Source organism: Pinus tabuliformis, chromosome 6 (assembly GCF_031772625.1).
Source record: "Pinus tabuliformis cultivar Carrire ecotype Pingquan chromosome 6, CPIR1, whole genome shotgun sequence".
NCBI lineage: Eukaryota > Viridiplantae > Streptophyta > Pinopsida > Pinales > Pinaceae > Pinus > Pinus tabuliformis.
In genome coordinates this window covers 84178422-84196182 of record NC_142292.1, presented here as the reverse complement: position 1 = coordinate 84196182, position 17761 = coordinate 84178422, and the positions used below count along the sequence as shown (strand labels likewise).

The following is a 17761-nucleotide window of genomic DNA, read 5'->3' as shown; positions in this document are numbered from 1 at the left end:
CCATTCAACATTTTTTTTAGAGAAAATAGCGACATCCATTAAAAGAACAATATAAGCTGTTACATTTTCAAGAAATCCACAGAACCGTTATGTCGAACAAAAAAAGATCACTGCAAGAAGCAAAGAATCAACTGAAGCAAATAAAAATAGATCAATCGAGAGAAAATCATGAGGAATATTAATCTAGAGAACATCATGCAAAGGGAAAAGCCCCTGAGCTTATTATAGCACTCTACTCCAGGCACTCAAAATGTATCAACCCAGACAACGCAAAAACTCCACGATTAGAGAACCAACCAGATGGGATATACATGACATGGAAGAAAGCGAGAAATTAGAAACAATACTTCATGGAAACTATCTGATCCATCCTCGAACCTCATGAGCTTAACCTTCACATAAAATAGATAGAGCCGTTGTAGGATTCTCGAAAGTGCAAAAGAGAATAATTGTGATACGGACAGAGAGCTGACAGTGGATTGTTACCCACAAAAGAAACATAAGAGAAAGCAAAACTACTACTCCGACTTGCAGAAACTCCCACGAGGGTAAGAGGCGATTGAGCACAAAGCTAGGGCCAGACAACATGACCCTCTGGGGCAAAGACCCAGTTATAGATAAAGCGCTTGGACAAGCCCGCTCATAATTCACAACTGTCCCTTGTGTCTCTTTTCTCCCAATCATTTTTTTATGATTCCCCTTGTCTTTATTCTCTCTTCAAGGTAGGTTATTGTAGGCATTTATGATATAACGTCAAGCTTTCAAAAGTCTTAAAAAAACTTTCATGCGGGATTACCGAGACAAATTCTTATAGCATAATGGATACGGGATTACCCAGAAATTCTTCTATCATAATGGATACCCTTTGGAAAACCTCACTCAGAAATGATTTGTTGTATTAAAAATCTCTCGGCTTTCGACCTTCTACTGTCATTCTAACAAATTATTGATTTGGCACAGTTAACCCGTTCAGAAGCACTTCAATTATCATTCAGTATTTAAATTCCAAAACGTCTGCAAGATAACAACCTTATGCCAGAATATCTACAGAAAACCCTAAACCTAGATGTATTTTAGGCTCATATCTAACTATTAGATTCCCTGGATTCGGTGAGTTTTTGCCTAATAAAATTCCACCTTTTTCAAAATTTTGCTCCAAATCAAAATTCTGCTCTTGTCAGATTAATTTCATGTGTGTGATGTATTAATGTTTAACATTTTGAATAAGTTAAATTACATAAAAAAAATTAAATTAAAAACATAATATAATTTAAACAACTAGTTTTTAACGGCTAACCCTCGGCAATGATGCATCTTTACTATTTATTCCTGAAGATTGTACGCTTGTCTTGAGGATGAATCACATTGGTTGGTCTAAAGGTCTACCAAATCCTAATGATTTGATTATTCCGAAAGACATTTATCTACAATATGGACCACAAAAGTCTCAGATCTAACATAATTTAAATATTTTAACTAGGTCAAAGTTAATAATAATAAAATAAAAACTTCTATAAAAATAAAAATAAAAATAAAAATAAAAATGAAAACTATCTATAGTATTTAGAACCCATGGTATTGAGCTTAGTATTCATGTAGATTTTAGCCTATTTAAACGTGAAATTAAACCAACCTAGATCAATTTTAACTTCTCTTCTACCAAGTGTGGAGAGCTATCAAATTTCTACATCCATAAATCTGATCCCTCTTAACAATTGGTAAATCTAAAATTAAAATAAATTTAGCCTAATTAATTAAAATACAAAGTAAACATTAAATTTATTTTTATTAAATATTAAATTTTACAAACATCTTCCCATTACTAATCTCTATTATATGGAAACGTAAAGCTTGGCACAAAAAATTCATAGGTGTGCCCCATATTCGATCAAAAAGCCAAAGGTGCACCCACATACTCTTAGTTCCATTCTCAAATTCCAATAATCCAAAAGAAGAAAGCTCACATGCATTTTATATCATAAGACCATAAAAATCATTCCGTACCGAGGCGGTACAGATATAGTAAAGCAGCGCACACATCCAAACAAGAGCTATCTTTTTAATAAAATTGGAGCCACTGAGCGGTTCAGTATTGGTAGTGGGCAGGCTCGTAAGGTCCCTCAATGGGCACGTTGATGTACGCTGCCTGCTCGGGAGAGAGCTTCGTTCGCTTAGCTCCCAACTTCGGCAAATTCAGAGCAGCCACCTTTTCATCTAGGTGCTTAGGTAGCACATAGACCTTCTCCTCATACTTCCCTGACTTCTTCTCGTTCCAGAGCACCAGTTGAGCAATAACCTGCAGTTAAAAAGCAGCGGTTATCAACCATGAATGGACGCATCTAAACCTATGCAAAAACATAAACGAGTAGTTAGAATGCCTAAGCAATCTAATATAATATTGCATGTCATTGCAAATATTTACCTGCTTTGTGAAGGAGCAAGACCTGACAAAACTTGGGTGGTCAGTAGCACAACCCAGGTTCATTAGAGCGATGATGCCGCTGTTGGTGTCAGAGAACACCCACTCATCCGTCTGAGGCTTCAGTTCAAATTCAAAACCTTGCATGTAAAAGTTGTTGCAAACAATTACACATTTGGCTCCGATCAGACCATCTGGGATAGAGAGTCTACATCGATTTAAGTCATCCCGCTTCAAGAAACGAGAACAAAAATGCAATCAAATTCAAGACAACCCACAAATAAAATAGTATAAAAACTCTACCAGAACAACACTTTCCAGCCCTAGACCTAATTACTTAAATTTTCCTTTGGTTGCAATGTACAACTATAAATTTAGCATTGATGCTAAACTATAAATTTAACATTGATGTTAAACTATAGAGTTAGCAGTGTTAGAACCGGAACTACATAAAACAAGAAAAATTGGTGCAGGGCAGGGATCCAATGCCCAAAACCTCGCAAAACCTCTCTTGTCGTTGGTTCTTATTTATTTAATAAAATGTCTACCACATTGAGGTGTTCATCCACTTTTGTACTCTCTCAACAACATCATCATAGTCTTACATGGGATAACATTGGAGCCACTGAGCGGTTCAGTATCGGTAGTGGGCAGGCTCGTCAGGTCCCTCAGCCCATTGATGTACGCTGCCTGCTCAGGAGCGAACTTCGTCAGCTTAGCTCCCAACTTCAGCAAATTCAGAGCAGCCACCTTTTCGTCTAGGTGCTTAGGTAGCACATAGACCTTCTCCTCGTGCTTCCTGACTTCTCGTTCCAGAGCTCCAGTTGAGCAATAACCTGTAGTTAAAAAGCAGCGATTATCAACCATGAATGGACGCATCTACCAATGCAACATATGCAAAAACATAGATGAGTAGTTAGAATGCCTAAGCAATCTAATATAATAAAGCATGTCATCGCAAATATTTACCTGCTTTGTGAAGGAGCAAGACATGACAAAACTTGGGTGGTCAGTAGCACAACCCCGGTTCATCAAACGTGCCTCTGCGAGAGCGATGATGCCGCTGTTGGTGTCAGGGAACACCCACTCATCCGTCTGAGGCTTCAATTCAAATTCAAAACCTTGCATGTAAAAGCTGTTGTCAAAATGACCAATGTTGCAAACAATGGCACATTTGGCTCCGATCAGACCATCTGGGATAGAGAGTCTACATCCATTTAAGTCATCCCGCTGCAAGAAAAGAGAACAAAGACGCAATCAAATTCAAGACAACCCACAAATAAAATAGTATAAAAACTCTACCGGAACAACACTTTCCAGCCCTAGACCTAATTTCACAGCGCTTCAAAGCACACAAAACAAACTTCCAAACAGGCCCAAACAACTTAGCGCCCTTATGATCTCGATGAATCCCAAGGCATAAAAAACAGTGCAATCTATAGAGTCTAAATAACTTCAATGCATCCTGCCCAGCAATACACACGATGCAACCAAGAACATAAATGAATGTTGAATTTGTAATTTCAACGCAGCTGTAACATTGCCAGAAACCGTTCAGCAAACCCGCCGGAAACATTTCGCACCAGCTTTCCGGCGAAGGAATAATCCGGAAATCGACTCCGATACGATGTGGTGGCGCCGCGTGTCACTCGCCTGACATCAGCCAACGTAATTTTTCGGAGGCTAAAGTTCTGCAGCAAAGTGCCTCCCGATATCTTTGTCCGCCGTTCGATCTGCTCCACCATTTTCGTCCGTTGGTTGATTAAACCTGCATACGGCCAACATTAAAAGCTTGGCGTGGAGTAAAATTTAAGTTTCATTGACCATACTTTTTATTTATGAATTGTCATATGCGTAGGTAGATTTTTTATGTTTTTTTTACGGCACTTAATGTTTCCTTTATGCTGGAGGTATTTTTAAAAAAAAAATCCTTTTGTATATGTTTTCGTGCGTGCGTTCATTTTTGAAGAGAGCGAGCCAAATGAAAAGAGCTCGTGGGTTGTAATGTCTTTTGTGGGGCATTGTAAAACGAAGGTGCAGCAAAAGAAAACCATGTATTAATGCACAACAGTGCATAAAGAAAATGGTGGAGCGCATGCTTTTTTTTTTCAGGAGTATGTAAAAGAAGAGTTTTACACCAGTAAGTAAAAAGGATTTTTACAGCAGTCTATGTAAAATGTTTTCACAGCAGTAAATGTAAATGAGAATTTTACTCAGCGCAGTGAATTCTCAGGGTGAAAACAGAGTTATGCTTGAATGTTGTTTTTGGTAAATCCCTCTCAGTAAAAGAGGATGAATATGTATCAGTGATTTTTGTTTTAAAGAATAGAAATGTTTTTATGGTGGTGTAATACTCTATTCCTCAGTAAATTTTTTAAGCTTCCCTGTGCACAAAAGATCCTGGAGTAAAGGAAACAGAGCATTGCCTCTGTGTGTTTTATTTGTTTGTTTTTGGGATTTTCCCATTAAAAATCCCCAACAGTGGTATCAGAGCAGGCTTAGGCTCTTTGAAGGTGACAAAGAAGCCGAAGGGAGGAGTCTTTGTTGCAGCAGTAGATCTTCTCCAGCAAAGTAAAGTCTCAGGCAAAGAATTTAGGTATTTCAAAAGTTTTTTTATGTGTTGCTGAAGAAGCAGTCAGTTGTTTTAAAATACACAGTCAAGAAATTGAAGCATAGTTGAGGCTACAAGAATGGCTGGCACAAGTACCAGTAATAGCATGGGTATGCAGCTCCCATTATTTGATGGTAAAAACTATGACTATTGGGCAATAACAATGAAAGCCTTGTTTGCTTCCCAAGACTTATGGGAAATAGTTGAGGAAGGTTTTGAACAACCAGCAGATGAAAATGAGTTTAATGCATTAACTCAAGGAGAGAAGGATCTATTAAAGAGCTGAGGGAAGAAGGATTCAAAAGCCCTTTTCTTCTTGTATCAAGCATTGCATGGAAGCGTGTTTCCAAGGTTAACAACAGCTAAGACATCCAATGAAGCATGGCAAACCCTCAAGACAGCCTATCAAGGCATGGAGAGAGTGAAGACAGCAAAACTACAATTGCTGAGGAAGGATTTTGAGAATCTGTGCATGAAGGAGTCAGACAACATTGACTCATTCTTCACACATGTAATTAGTTTGGTCACACAGATAAGGACTCATGGAGAAACCCTTGAAGATAGGAGGATTGTGGAGAAAATATTGAGGGTCTTACCCTCAAAGTTTGATGCAATTGTCACCACCATTGAAGAGACAAAGGATCTCTCAAAATTTTCAGTTGATGAGCTTCATGCATCACTGATAACACATGAGCAGAGGTTGAGTAGAAATGAAAACTCATCTCTAGAGCAAGCCTTCAAGACCCAGATGTCTTTTGGAAGAGGAAGAGGTCAAGGCAGAGGAAACAAGAGAGGAAGAGGTAGAAGCCAGAACAGAGGTGGAAGGAACAGCCCAGCAAATGCACAAGGAAGAGGCAGCAATCCAAATCAGAACCAAGGCCAAGGCAGCAGCCAACAAGGAGGACAACATCATGCTCAAGGACAAAGGTATGAAAAATCCAATGTCCAATGCTATTATTGTAAAAAATATGGGCATTATGCCAGTGAATGTAGGAAGAAGCAACATGATATGAGCAATAGACAAAATGCAAATGTTACTAGTGAAAACATCAGCCAAAACAATGTGTTGTTAGCTTGTAACATGGCTGAAACAAACAGTGAAGACATATGGTTTTTAGACTCAGGTTGCAGCAACCATATGACAGGAAACATAGCCTTCTTTTCTGCTCTAGATCAGAATGTGAAATCAGAAGTTACACTTGGAACTGATAACAAAATCTCTGTTATGGGAAAAGGGGAGGTAAAAATATTTACAAAGCAAGGAGAAAGGAAAACCATAGCAGATGTCTACTATGTCCCTGGAATGAGATGTAACCTCTTGAGTATTGGACAGCTTGTCCATAAGGGGTACAATGTTTTCTTTAAAAATGATGTATGCACCATCATGGATATAGCACCCAGCAAACGATGCATTGCTGAAGTAAAAATGACAAGGAACAGGATGTTCCCTCTCAGAATCAGGGCAGATTTGAAAGACAAAAATGTAATTGCAGCAGTTACCCAAGAGGCCTTCCAAAGCGTGCCAAAGGATGAAAATTGGCTGTGACACTTGAGATTTGGACATCTCAATTTTGGAGGTCTAAACTTGTTGAGTAGGAAAGGAATGGTAAGAGGACTACCATTGATAGAGAAACCAGACAGCCTATGTGAAGGTTGCATTTTGGGGAAACAACATAGAGAAAGTTTTCCATCAGGTAAAAGCATAAGGGCAAAGGCACCCTTAGAGATCATCCACTCAGATTTATGTGGACCGATGCAAGCTCCATCATTAGCAGGCAGCCAATATTTCCTAACATTCATTGATGACTTTACAAGAAAAACTTGGGTATACTTCCTTAAAAACAAGAGTGAAGTGTTTGAGAAATTCCGAAATTTCAAAGCACTTGTGGAGAACCAAAGCGGGCTGCATATAAAAGTTTTGAGAACTGATAGAGGAGGTGAGTATATCTCCAAGGAATTACTACGATTTTGTAGAGAAAATGGAATTCATAAACAGTTTACAGCAAGGTACACTCCGCAGCAAAATGGAGTTGCTGAAAGGAAAAACAGGACCATCATGGATATGGCGAGGAGCATGTTGAAGGCAAAGCATTTGCCAAATGATTATTGGGCTGAAGCTGTAAATTGTGCAGTGTATATTTTGAACAGGTGTCCTACACAAGCAGTATTGAACAAAGTGCCAGAAGAAGCATGGAGTGGGAGAAAGCAAGGAGTCACCCACATGAGAATTTTTGGATGTATGGCCTATGCACACATACCAGATCAGCTAAGGAGGAAGTTGGACAGCAAAGGGGAGAAATGTCTTTTCATTGGATACAGTGAGGAATCCAAAGCCTACAGGTTGTATATCCCATCTACCAAGAAGTTTTTTGTCAGCAGAGATGTTCAATTCATTGAAGAGGAAGCTTGGGATGGAAGCATAGAGAAAACAGTGAATGTTAAAAACTGTTTGTCTCATGATGAAGATGAAGAGGAAGTGGCTGAAATGCATCCCCAAACAGCAGCGCCAACACAAGGACAGGAAGGGACACCATTGAGGATAAATGAGAGTGCTTCTCCAAGCACACCACAAGGAGGAAATTCAAGTGCATCTTCAAGCACTTGCACACCAAGTGAAAGAGGTAAGAAATTTAGAAATCTAAGTGACATTTATGATGAAGGAATGAATTCCTTATTTGCCTTGTATTGTCATGTTGATGATCCTATTCATTTCGAGGATGCAATTAAAGATAGGAAATGGATAGAAGCTATGGATGAAGAGATGAATGCCATAGAGAGAAACAAAACATGGGACTTGGTTGAGCTACCAAAACGGAAAAGAAGTCATTGGAGTGAAATGGGTCTACAAGACCAAAAGCAATGTTGAAGGCAAGATAGAAAGACACAAGGCAAGGCTGGTTGTCAAAGGGTACAAGCAGCAATATGGGAGAGATTATGAGGAGACTTTCGCCCCGGTTGCAAGAATGGAAACCGTGAGAGCAGTGTTGTCCATAGCAGCACAAAACAAATGGAAAGTCTACCAAATGGACGTGAAGTCAGCATTCCTAAACGGAGTGTTAAAAGAAGAGGTGTACATTGAACAGCCTCTCGGCTATGAGAAGAAAGGTGAAGAGCACAAAGTGTGCAAATTGAAGAAGGCTCTTTATGGGCTGAAGCAAGCGCCAAGAGCATGGTACAGCAGGATAGATTCATATCTATTGGATAATGAATTCGACAAGTGTGAAGGAGAACCCACCGTCTACATCAAAGAAAAAGATGGTAAAATTTTGATTGTTGTCTTGTATGTTGATGATGTGATTTTCACAGGTAATGATGATCAGCTCATTGAGAATTTTAAATCAGTCATGAAAGAGGAATTTGAAATGACTGATATGGGTTTCTTGAGATACTTCTTAGGCATAGAAGTAGATCAAAATGAAAAAGGAATTTTTATCTCACAAGCAAGATATGTAAATCAAGTATTGAGCAGATTTAACATGCAAGAATGCAAGGCAGCGATCACTCCCACAGTAATGGGATTAAAACTCAGCAGAGAGGACAACAGCAAGGATTTTGATCCTAGTTTGTACAAGAGTATTGTTGGCAGCCTTATGTATTTAACAGCAACTAGACCTGACATTATGTATGCTGTTAGTTTAATTTCCGAATTTATGGAGAGGCCAAATGAGGCACATTGGCAGGCAGCAAAAATAATTTTAAGGTATGTCAAAGGTACCAAAATGTTTGGAATTTTATATACTGTCTCAGAACATTCAGATTTGGTTGGATACACTGATAGTGATTGGGTTGGAAGTGTAGATGATCGGAAAAGCACTTCCGGTTATGTCTTTCACATGGGTTCAGGAGCCATTTCATGGGCTTCTAAGAAGCAGTCCATTGTAGCATTGTCTACAACAGAGGTTGAATATGTGGCAGCTACAGCAGCAGCATGTCAAGCAGTGTGGATGAGAATGATGTTGAGAAGCTTAGGCCAAGAGCAGGCAAAAGCGACAGTGATTTTTTGTGACAATAGCTCAGCTATTGCATTGTCAAAGAATTCAGTGTTTGATAAGAGAACGAAACACATTGATACAAGGTTTCACTACATCAGAGAATTGGTGAAAAATGGAGAAATTATCCTAGAACATTGCAGGACTCAAGAACAGGTTGCAGACATCTTGACAAAGCCACTGGATCAGAAAAGCTTTGAATTTTTGAGGAAGTGTTTGGGTATGACCGAATGCCCAGCAGTTGAAATTAAAGGGGAGTGTTGAATTTGTAATTTCAACGCAGCCGTAACATTGCCAGAAACCGTTCAGCAAACCCGCCGGAAACATTTCGCACCAGCTTTCCGGCGAAGGAATAATCCGGCAATCGACTCCGATACGATGTGGTGGTGCCGCGTGTCACTCGCCTGACATCAGCCAATGTAATTTTTCGGAGGCTAAAGTTCTGCAGCAAAGTGCCTCCCGATATCTTTGTCCGCCGTTCGATCTGCTCCACCATTTTATGAATTATATTTTCAAATTTTATTAATTTTTATTTCACTATTTACACATTCATATATAATTTTTTTTTAATTACTTTGTGATTCATTTCATAAATGTTAGGAATATAAAAATATGCCTCTCCAATACACAGCATTACACAGAATGCACAATTGCAAACAGCTAAAAGTGTGGAACTAAAATAGATTTGTGTCTTGCTAAATTGGTAATATCTTGATTTTGGCCAACCGTTGAAAGTCGCAAGCCTTTCCTTCCATCAAGTGATTGCAGTCACATTCATTCCATTCAAGCAAAACGAAAAGAATCTGAAGAATAATCGGGTGCTCTAATCCAAAGGAGCTCTAACGTTAAATCCATGAGGAATTTAAAAAAAAAATGATAATAACAAAAAATTGAAGGAGAGGCAGATGAGGTTAAAGAAGCATCACTAAAAAAACATGAGAGGGCGAATGACGCCACGAACTTTGAAATTAAGGTTTATAATATTATTTAAAATGATGATTTATTTAAAATAATTTAAATGGAGTCAGTTTAGGGAAGGAAGAATTTGATTGTAAAAAAATAAAATAAAATTGTTGAGATACTGTTTGAATTATATTTTTGATACTGGAATCAGATTTAGCACCATAAAAAGGGTTTGAAGTATTTGAAATTTTGAAATTTAACAATTATAACTTAAATTTAAAAAAATTCTTACCAAATTTTCTTAAAATATAAGAAAAATTCCTATAACTTTAAAAACAAAAAACATAAAAATTATAGAATAATAAAATTTTAGATACCCAAAAAGTTAGACTTATCGGCTCATTAATTTACCACAAAATTAAATGAAAGTATTAAACTCTTTTTTACGTCATCAGCCTACACGACCATTCCTAAAATTTCGTTCACATTCCTTTTGGAACATCCCATTGTGTGGGAAATCCAAAATTTCCGCCAACTTATCAGACACCGACAATATTTCTTGGAATTAAGACGCGCATAGGTAAACTCCCCGCAATTGACTTGCGCTACTTTTATCAAATTTCGTGTTAAACGCCCACTGGGTACAGCGGATTCTGTTACCGCAGCTGTGGTTTTAGCCGTAGTCTAACTAGACGGAGGAATTGACTGAAAAGTTATGGAAATTTTGTTAGAAAAAATTGGGCAACTATTTTTGTAAATTTAAATTATAGCTGTTAAACTTTAAAATTTTAGGTGTTTTAGATGTTTTTGATGGCGCTGAAACATTTTCACCATAAAAACAAAATTCAAACACTCTCTACCAGGGATCAAAATTGAACACGTCAGAGCCCTTCAAAGGGTCTTTGGCAAGTCAGAGAAGTAAGAAGAAAATTTTACCAGTAAAAAAAAATTTAAAAATTGATTTTTGTCATTAAAAAAAAAATTGGAATAATATCTTAAAATTTTTTAAGAAGTGCTGTCAAATTGTCAATTTTTTTTTAAATTTCATTTTTCCTGAAATTAGAATTTTAGGAATGAAAAAATTAGAATTTTAGGAATGTTGAATTTGTAAATTTCTTTTCATGTTAAAACTTAAGTCCCATTTTAGAAACTCCCATTTGAAAAACAACAGTTTCCTTTTGAGTTGTTTTTTCTAATTGTGCATATGATGCAAGTTCTTATTACGCCGTAAGGCGTTTCCCTCTGAAATCAACTCCCCTCTCTGCTTACCTGTCATCGTGTAAGCCACACGATTATATGTTAGACGATTGCAACAATTTCAGCCGTTGATCGTTGATTCAAAAGGGTTGCCCAAACGGTTTGGGCGTTTCATTTGGCAGATCGAATAGTTTCATCAGGGCAGCTGAACCGGGCTCTCTAGTGCTACATGCGTCCCACTAACCCTGTTGGCGGGCTTTTCTTGTACTGTCTGTGGGTGGAGTTGATTGATCCCAAGGCTGTACTGAGCAGGCAGCACATTCTCACAAATCCCGGTGTTCTCAAATCCATCGTTGAGAAAGCGGACATGAGAGAAAGCGATACCGTCCTGGAAATCGGCCCGGGTACTGGAAATCTAACCCTAGAGTTGCTGCAGGCCGCCCACAGAGTCATCGCAGTTGAGATCGATCCCCGGATGATCGAAGTAGTTCACAAACGCATAAAGGGGACCAAAATGGCTCAGACATTAGAGGTGAGTTCCAATTTCCTTTGCATCTTGTTTTTACATTCGTTCACCTTATTTACCTCATTAACAATATGTCAATTCCACATGGATTGTGACTCTTCATGCCCACCCCAAGTTTCAAATCCTCAGAGACATGTTTTCCCTTCATGAGCTGTTGCTTCTATGCACCTGTGTAAGCAGCGGCTCAGGCTTCGGCTCCATGTGGATGGGGCAAGGTGTAGGTCTTCTGCCACAATCACTGAGACATATGTTTTCGAATATCTGTTGTCAGCCTGCTATAGTTCGTTGTGATATTCACATAATGGAAATGGGCATGCTTTTTGCATGACCTGACTTCAGTTCATCGTGATAATCCCATAATGGAGAAGGGTGCGCTTGCTGCATTTGTAAACTGGAAACATCAACCAAAAAAAAATCCTACATTGACAACAATACTGAAGAAGGTTTATTTGTGAAATACCACATACATTAAAACTTTTTCAAATCTTTGCCAATCTGAAAACTGGGTTTAGGGTGAATTTCTCATGCCTATGCGATGAAAACTGGCTATGGGGTGAAGTCCTCATGCTTATGTGATGGCAGCCTTCTTTTCTTCAGTTACTACCTTTCTCCAATCTAATGATGCTTAGAAGTACCTGTGTGCTTTGGGAAGCTATAATCTTGTAACGTACTGCACTTTCTGTCTGGCAATGAAAAATGCCAATTTTGGCAATAAAACACTTCTTCTTTTTGCAAATTTGATGTTGCAGATGGATTCCCTACCCCCTTATGTCCAATTGGGCACCTCAGTATTAAATTTATGCAATTCAAACATGTAATTCCAAGATTCTGGCAAATTTTTTGCCAGATTTACAAGGAAAATGCACTGGAAAGAGATTCTGTTTACTGCAAGGTTAGCCTAAGCTATGTGCTTTGCAGGTTCCCTTGTGATGTCTTCGTAATTGTCTCTTGCAATTCCTTTTTTGTTCCTTGTGATTGTTGTCTTTGGTGATACCTTATTAATTGTTGGGATTACGATAAATCAAAGTTGCTCTTCTCTAATATGACTATCTCCTTTTTCTTTTCTGTTATGGACAGTTGGTGCGAGGGGACATACTACAAACAGACTTGCCAACTTTTGACATATGTGTATCCAATATACCTTACCAGATATCATCTCCACTCATCTTCAAGCTTTTGTCCACCATGCCCAAGTTTCGAAGTGCCACCCTCATGCTTCATAAGGAATTTGGCCACTGCCTCGTGGCAAAGCCTGGTGATTCCCTTTTCAATCGCCTGGCTGTCAATGTGGATCTTCTGGCCAGTACCAAGCTCCTTATGGATGTGAGCAAGAGGCATTTTACGCCATGCCCTAAAGTGGATTCCTCTGTTGTGAGAATCGAACCAAGGGCATGGCCTCCTCCAGTCGACTTGAGTGAATGGAATAGATTCACTCTGATGTGTTTCACCAGAAAGAATAAGACTCTCGGTGCAATCTTCCTATTCATCAATTTTAATCTTGAAGGCATATATCCCTGCTATTGTTTATTTGCTCCCCAAGATTATCTTCTTTAAAGGCATTTAGAGCATGGATGGCAGCAATTTCTCAACAAACAGTATAGGTACATTTGCATTGTATGAGCAAATGGATGAATTTTTCCTTTTTAGTTAAAAGGACGAATCATCTTCGGTTTTTCTTTGCAAGCAATACTTTAAGCAGACAGGCGTTTCAATATGAATTAGTTATGTTTTTTCGATCTCTTCATATTTATTTTCTTCAACATGTTTGAAACCTTTTCTTCTGGGAACTATTGTTTTTGCAAATATTTTACCTTGAATCAATTCGTCTCAGCATGCATTCAAGTTAGTTAGAATGGAATCACATAGGTTTCAGCAGTTTAGCCTAGTCGGTTGTCTCATTAGTCAGGACTTATGAGATGTATGTTAAAAGACTGAAACCTGCTTATGTTAAGGTGAATTTGTGCTGAAAACAGTTTTCAATACTCACGGATCAGACCTTGATCCGAAGAAACTTGTGGGTTAATGGAAACTCATGATCACAGATATAACTGAAAAAGGGAAAAGGAAACCCTCCTATTGAACGATTTCCTCTGCGAAGTTTTTCTCAAGCTCTTGTCAAATACAAGGCAAACTCTTACATTCCAACTTAACAGAGTTCTTCGCAGAACTGAGGTTTTAAACATTTTGTTCGTAACTGACAGGAAAAATATCTTGAAGATGGATCACTTTTAGCTGCATAATTTTTTTAGTGTCTTGTACTCTAAAGTTGGAGTACGAGGGAAAATATTCTTTGCTCATTAAATAAAGCCTCATCTGTGACTCCGTTGGTAACAACCACTCTTTAGAAGGTAGGCCCCGATATAAATACCAACATTTTGAAAGAGAGTCTAAAATCCTGAAAGGCTCTAAAGGATCATAGTGTACAACGGTGACTTCCCCACAAAGATTAGTCTTGCACATTACACAAGACTTGATCGAAGGATTTTCTGCGTAATGAAAAAGGCAATATGGGAGATTCCAATCACGTTCCAAGGCATTTTTTAAAATGTGGATGTGACAAAAGGTTGTTGTGGAACGTGCTGTTTGTATATTTTAACACACTAACACTTTACAACAATGAACTAACAATATTCATGATGAAAATAGCAATAGGGAAGATTTATCTGCATAATGAAAAAGACAATGTGGGAGATTCCAATCATGTTCCAAGGCATTTTTTAAAATGTGGACGTGACAAAAGGTTGTTGTGGAAGGTGTTGTTTGTATATGGGAAATTTCTTGATCATTGTGTATAATCCTAATGTCGATAGATATGTCTACTAAGTGGTTCCAGTTAATGGGGCATTGATTTGAGTGGTCAATATATTTTTATTATTTATCAAAGTAATCTTGTGTTGTATTTGTGTTCTTCAATTTATGCCTTACGGCGTTTCCTTTGCAACATCTGATGCAAATGCTAGTTAATTATTATGTCACAATTACCTTTTGATACCATTACATTTGGCAGTTGTTCCCATTTCAAAAACAACAGTTTCTTTTCGAGTTGTTTTTTTTAATTGTGCATATGATAGAAGTTCTTATTAATTATTATGTCACAACTACCCCTTGATACCATTACATTTGGTAGTTTCAATTGAGAGCGACTAGATGTCAATATGAGCCATGTATTAGGTCTGTAATTTCATTGGGTTGTGCTTGAAGGTTGCCTAAAGCAAGGTTTGATGACGATTTAAGTTGGAGAGGAGCATAGATTCATCATTCAGCAAACGACTTTCAAGCAAGGTTTAAGCACGATTTATGCTTGGAGAGGAGCGCATTCAACAAGCTTCCTAACATACTGGATTTGATTTGTTTGCGGATTCCCAATTCCTGGTATGTTTTCATATTAAAAAATGAGATACCAAAAACATATACACATTTGTACATTCGTTTGTTGAATCTTAAACTTGTTTAGAATTTTACTAAATTTTTTCGTTCATGCAATAAACTTAAATTTGATTGAGCTACTTGTATATTGGCTTGAATGTTTTGGTCACAAAAATTTCCTACAAAATTAATCCTTATCTAAACTGGAGCAGGAATATAGGTCTCCTTTTTATCCATTAATGGTAAATGCATTCGATATATTAGTTGTGGCTCATATCAGACCTGCCTTATATACAACATCCATGGGGTTGTTGTTCCACCATTTTCCTGTGGCTCATATCAGACCTGCCTTATATACAACATCCATGGGGTTGTTGTTCCACCATTTTCCTGTGAAAAAATAAAAAGAAATTTGAAAATAATTTACTGTTGTCAATTGAATTGCTCTTTTTTTTTATGCTTTTCATTATAGAAGTGCGACCTGAATATGTGCCCTTCTAAATGAAATTAAGACCTGCCCTTCAAATTTGATCACTGCTCTCTACATGATTTTTTGAAATTTTTTAACCCAAATTCTGACCACGGTCAGGACAATTCCTACTCCTGGTTAGTCAAGGTGACCTTGGATTTTGCTTTTAGTCATGAGAACGAGAAAAGATATATATAAATATTATTATACAAGTGGTCTCTCCTGGGCGTTATGCTGAATCATGAATTTCTGACACTTTGGGCTATTGTAAATATCAATAAATATTCTAGTTCCTTTGTTTAAAAAAATATATATTATTATACAATACCTTCAATACTCACTACTACTTTTCTCTTCTTGGTTTCTCTTTCTCCAAGGTTTCCAGTTGTTACAGATTTATTTAGTTGCTCCATCCAACGACAAAATCAAATCTTGCCCAGAACAATGACGCTCTGGGTGAACCAGAGGTTTTCAGGCCCTTTTGCGTAATATTTTTTAACATTATCCAAGTTTTTCATATTTTCCGTTTAGATTTCTAAATTTTCTGTTCCCAGTTCTGTTATTTCTTCAGTTTTCGAAGTTGTTGCCCTTCAATAATTAATTGACTTTACCGAGTTTTGCAACGCTGATAACAATTTAATAATTAATTGACTACACCGTGTTTTGCAACGCTGATAACAAATTTATAATAAATACTTTTTTCTTTTAGGTAAGAGCAGTTTTGAGAACAGATTCACCCTTGCGTGTGATGCAGGTATATCCTCTTTTGGGTTATATTTCCAGCCAGTGCTCGAACAATTACGCACAAGATCGATGGCTACGATTAAATGCGGAAACCTATAAAATTTCAAAACCACCTGCGAGGCTCCGCAAACCACTAATGGTTTGGTGTGGGTCCGCCTTGCGTTTTATCAATTTTAAACATAGGGTCCCATTTTGAGGCAAAAATATAGACAAAAACAAGAAAATTGATATTATTTTGTTATTTAAAATTTAAAAACAATTAAATTTATAAATATTTATTGATTTCATAATTATATGATAACCATTCTAACCTATATAAACATTAATCTTAATGTTATACTTAATTTTTATAATACATATAAATAACTCTAGTTTGAGATAAATAACAATTTCTAGGAAGTTGAGTGTAGTGATGATGTGCTTATGAGTGTTACACTAGTGTCATAGTGGCTTTGAGTTGTGAGAACCACACGTGATGGAAGGTGGACAGGAATACACCTTGGTGCTTGCCTTGAACATTCCAGATTTTTTGGAAACTAAGTGAAATAGGTAAGGCTTGTGATGTGTAAATATTTATATAAAATTGAAATAAAAAGGTAGAAAGTTTTAGATTTAAATAACGACTTTAGTAATCATAATTTTTTTTTTTACTTTATAATGAAATTTTAAAGGATATAATGGTCGTCTACGCCAAGATGATTGAAAGGAAATAATAAACGAGAATTCTTCAAAACGATTTTATTTTATATCTTGTAAGTTAAATTTTTTAGCATTTCCAAGTTGTATATTGTTAATTGGAATGAAATTTTTTTAGTTGTTATACGTAGAAATTCATTACAAATAAACTCAGGCCGCGGACGACAGCTTTTGGTGTGCGGGGAACTTTACTCACCCTTACAATTCACATTTACTGGCGGCCAGGCCATCACCAGATACTTTGGAGCTGGTTTCTAAGCAAAGACATTCAATCTCGTCATTAGATGCTTGAATTACACAATGCTCTTTCTTTACAATTAAAATGCAGAGAATGGTAGGCATTACTCGGCTTCATGGCATTAACCTTGCCTCCTCCTGCATTCCCGCAAGGCAGGCAGAGGCAAACACCCAGATTTCTGAGATTCAACACATACTCGCTTTACAATACGGCAGTTTAGGACGATTTGTTGCAACGCAGAATTTGAGAATGTCAGTGGGCTGATCACTATCTATATAGTTTTCATTCACCCGACGTATACGGCCACGACGGGCAGGATCTTGCCAAGCGGGAACGGTAGCCAAATAGGTTGCCTTCATTGTAGCGTTATCTCTGGATTCTCAATGCCAAATATGTTACGGATACTGTAGTCTAACCAGACTGGCTTTTGCTTTAAAAATTGTTGGGGATTTTTCTGGTAGAATCCCAAAAACAAACAAATTGAACACACAGAGGCAATGCTCTGTTTCTTTCTTTCCACAGGATCTTTTTGCACAGGAAAGCTTTTAAAAAAAATGACTGAGAATAGAGTATTACATACCCACACAAAGAGATTTGTATTCA

At 37.5% G+C, this 17761-nt stretch overlaps 1 protein-coding gene across 1 annotated transcript; it reads left to right on the top strand.

The window, feature by feature from the left end:
* Nucleotides 1-11348: 11348 nt before the first annotated feature.
* Nucleotides 11349-17422, top strand: LOC149257379 (ribosomal RNA small subunit methyltransferase, mitochondrial-like). Its single transcript, XM_089370789.1, has 4 exons — nucleotides 11349-11651; nucleotides 12493-12537; nucleotides 12723-13016; nucleotides 17249-17422. The coding sequence occupies exons 1-4, from the start codon at nucleotides 11349-11351 to the stop codon at nucleotides 17420-17422; spliced, it is 816 nt and encodes a 271-aa protein (XP_089226915.1).
* Nucleotides 17423-17761: the final 339 nt, after the last annotated feature.

Coding starts and splice junctions, on each gene's coding strand:
- LOC149257379 (XM_089370789.1), top strand. CDS start 11,349: ATGCGTCCCACTAACCCTGTTGGCGGGCTTTTCTTGTACTGTCTGTGG. Junction 12,538..12,722: donor GAGATTCTGTTTACTGCAAG/GTTAGCCTAAGC, acceptor TGTTATGGACAG/TTGGTGCGAGGGGACATACT. Junction 13,017..17,248: donor CTAAAGTGGATTCCTCTGTT/GTGAGAATCGAA, acceptor ATTAAAATGCAG/AGAATGGTAGGCATTACTCG.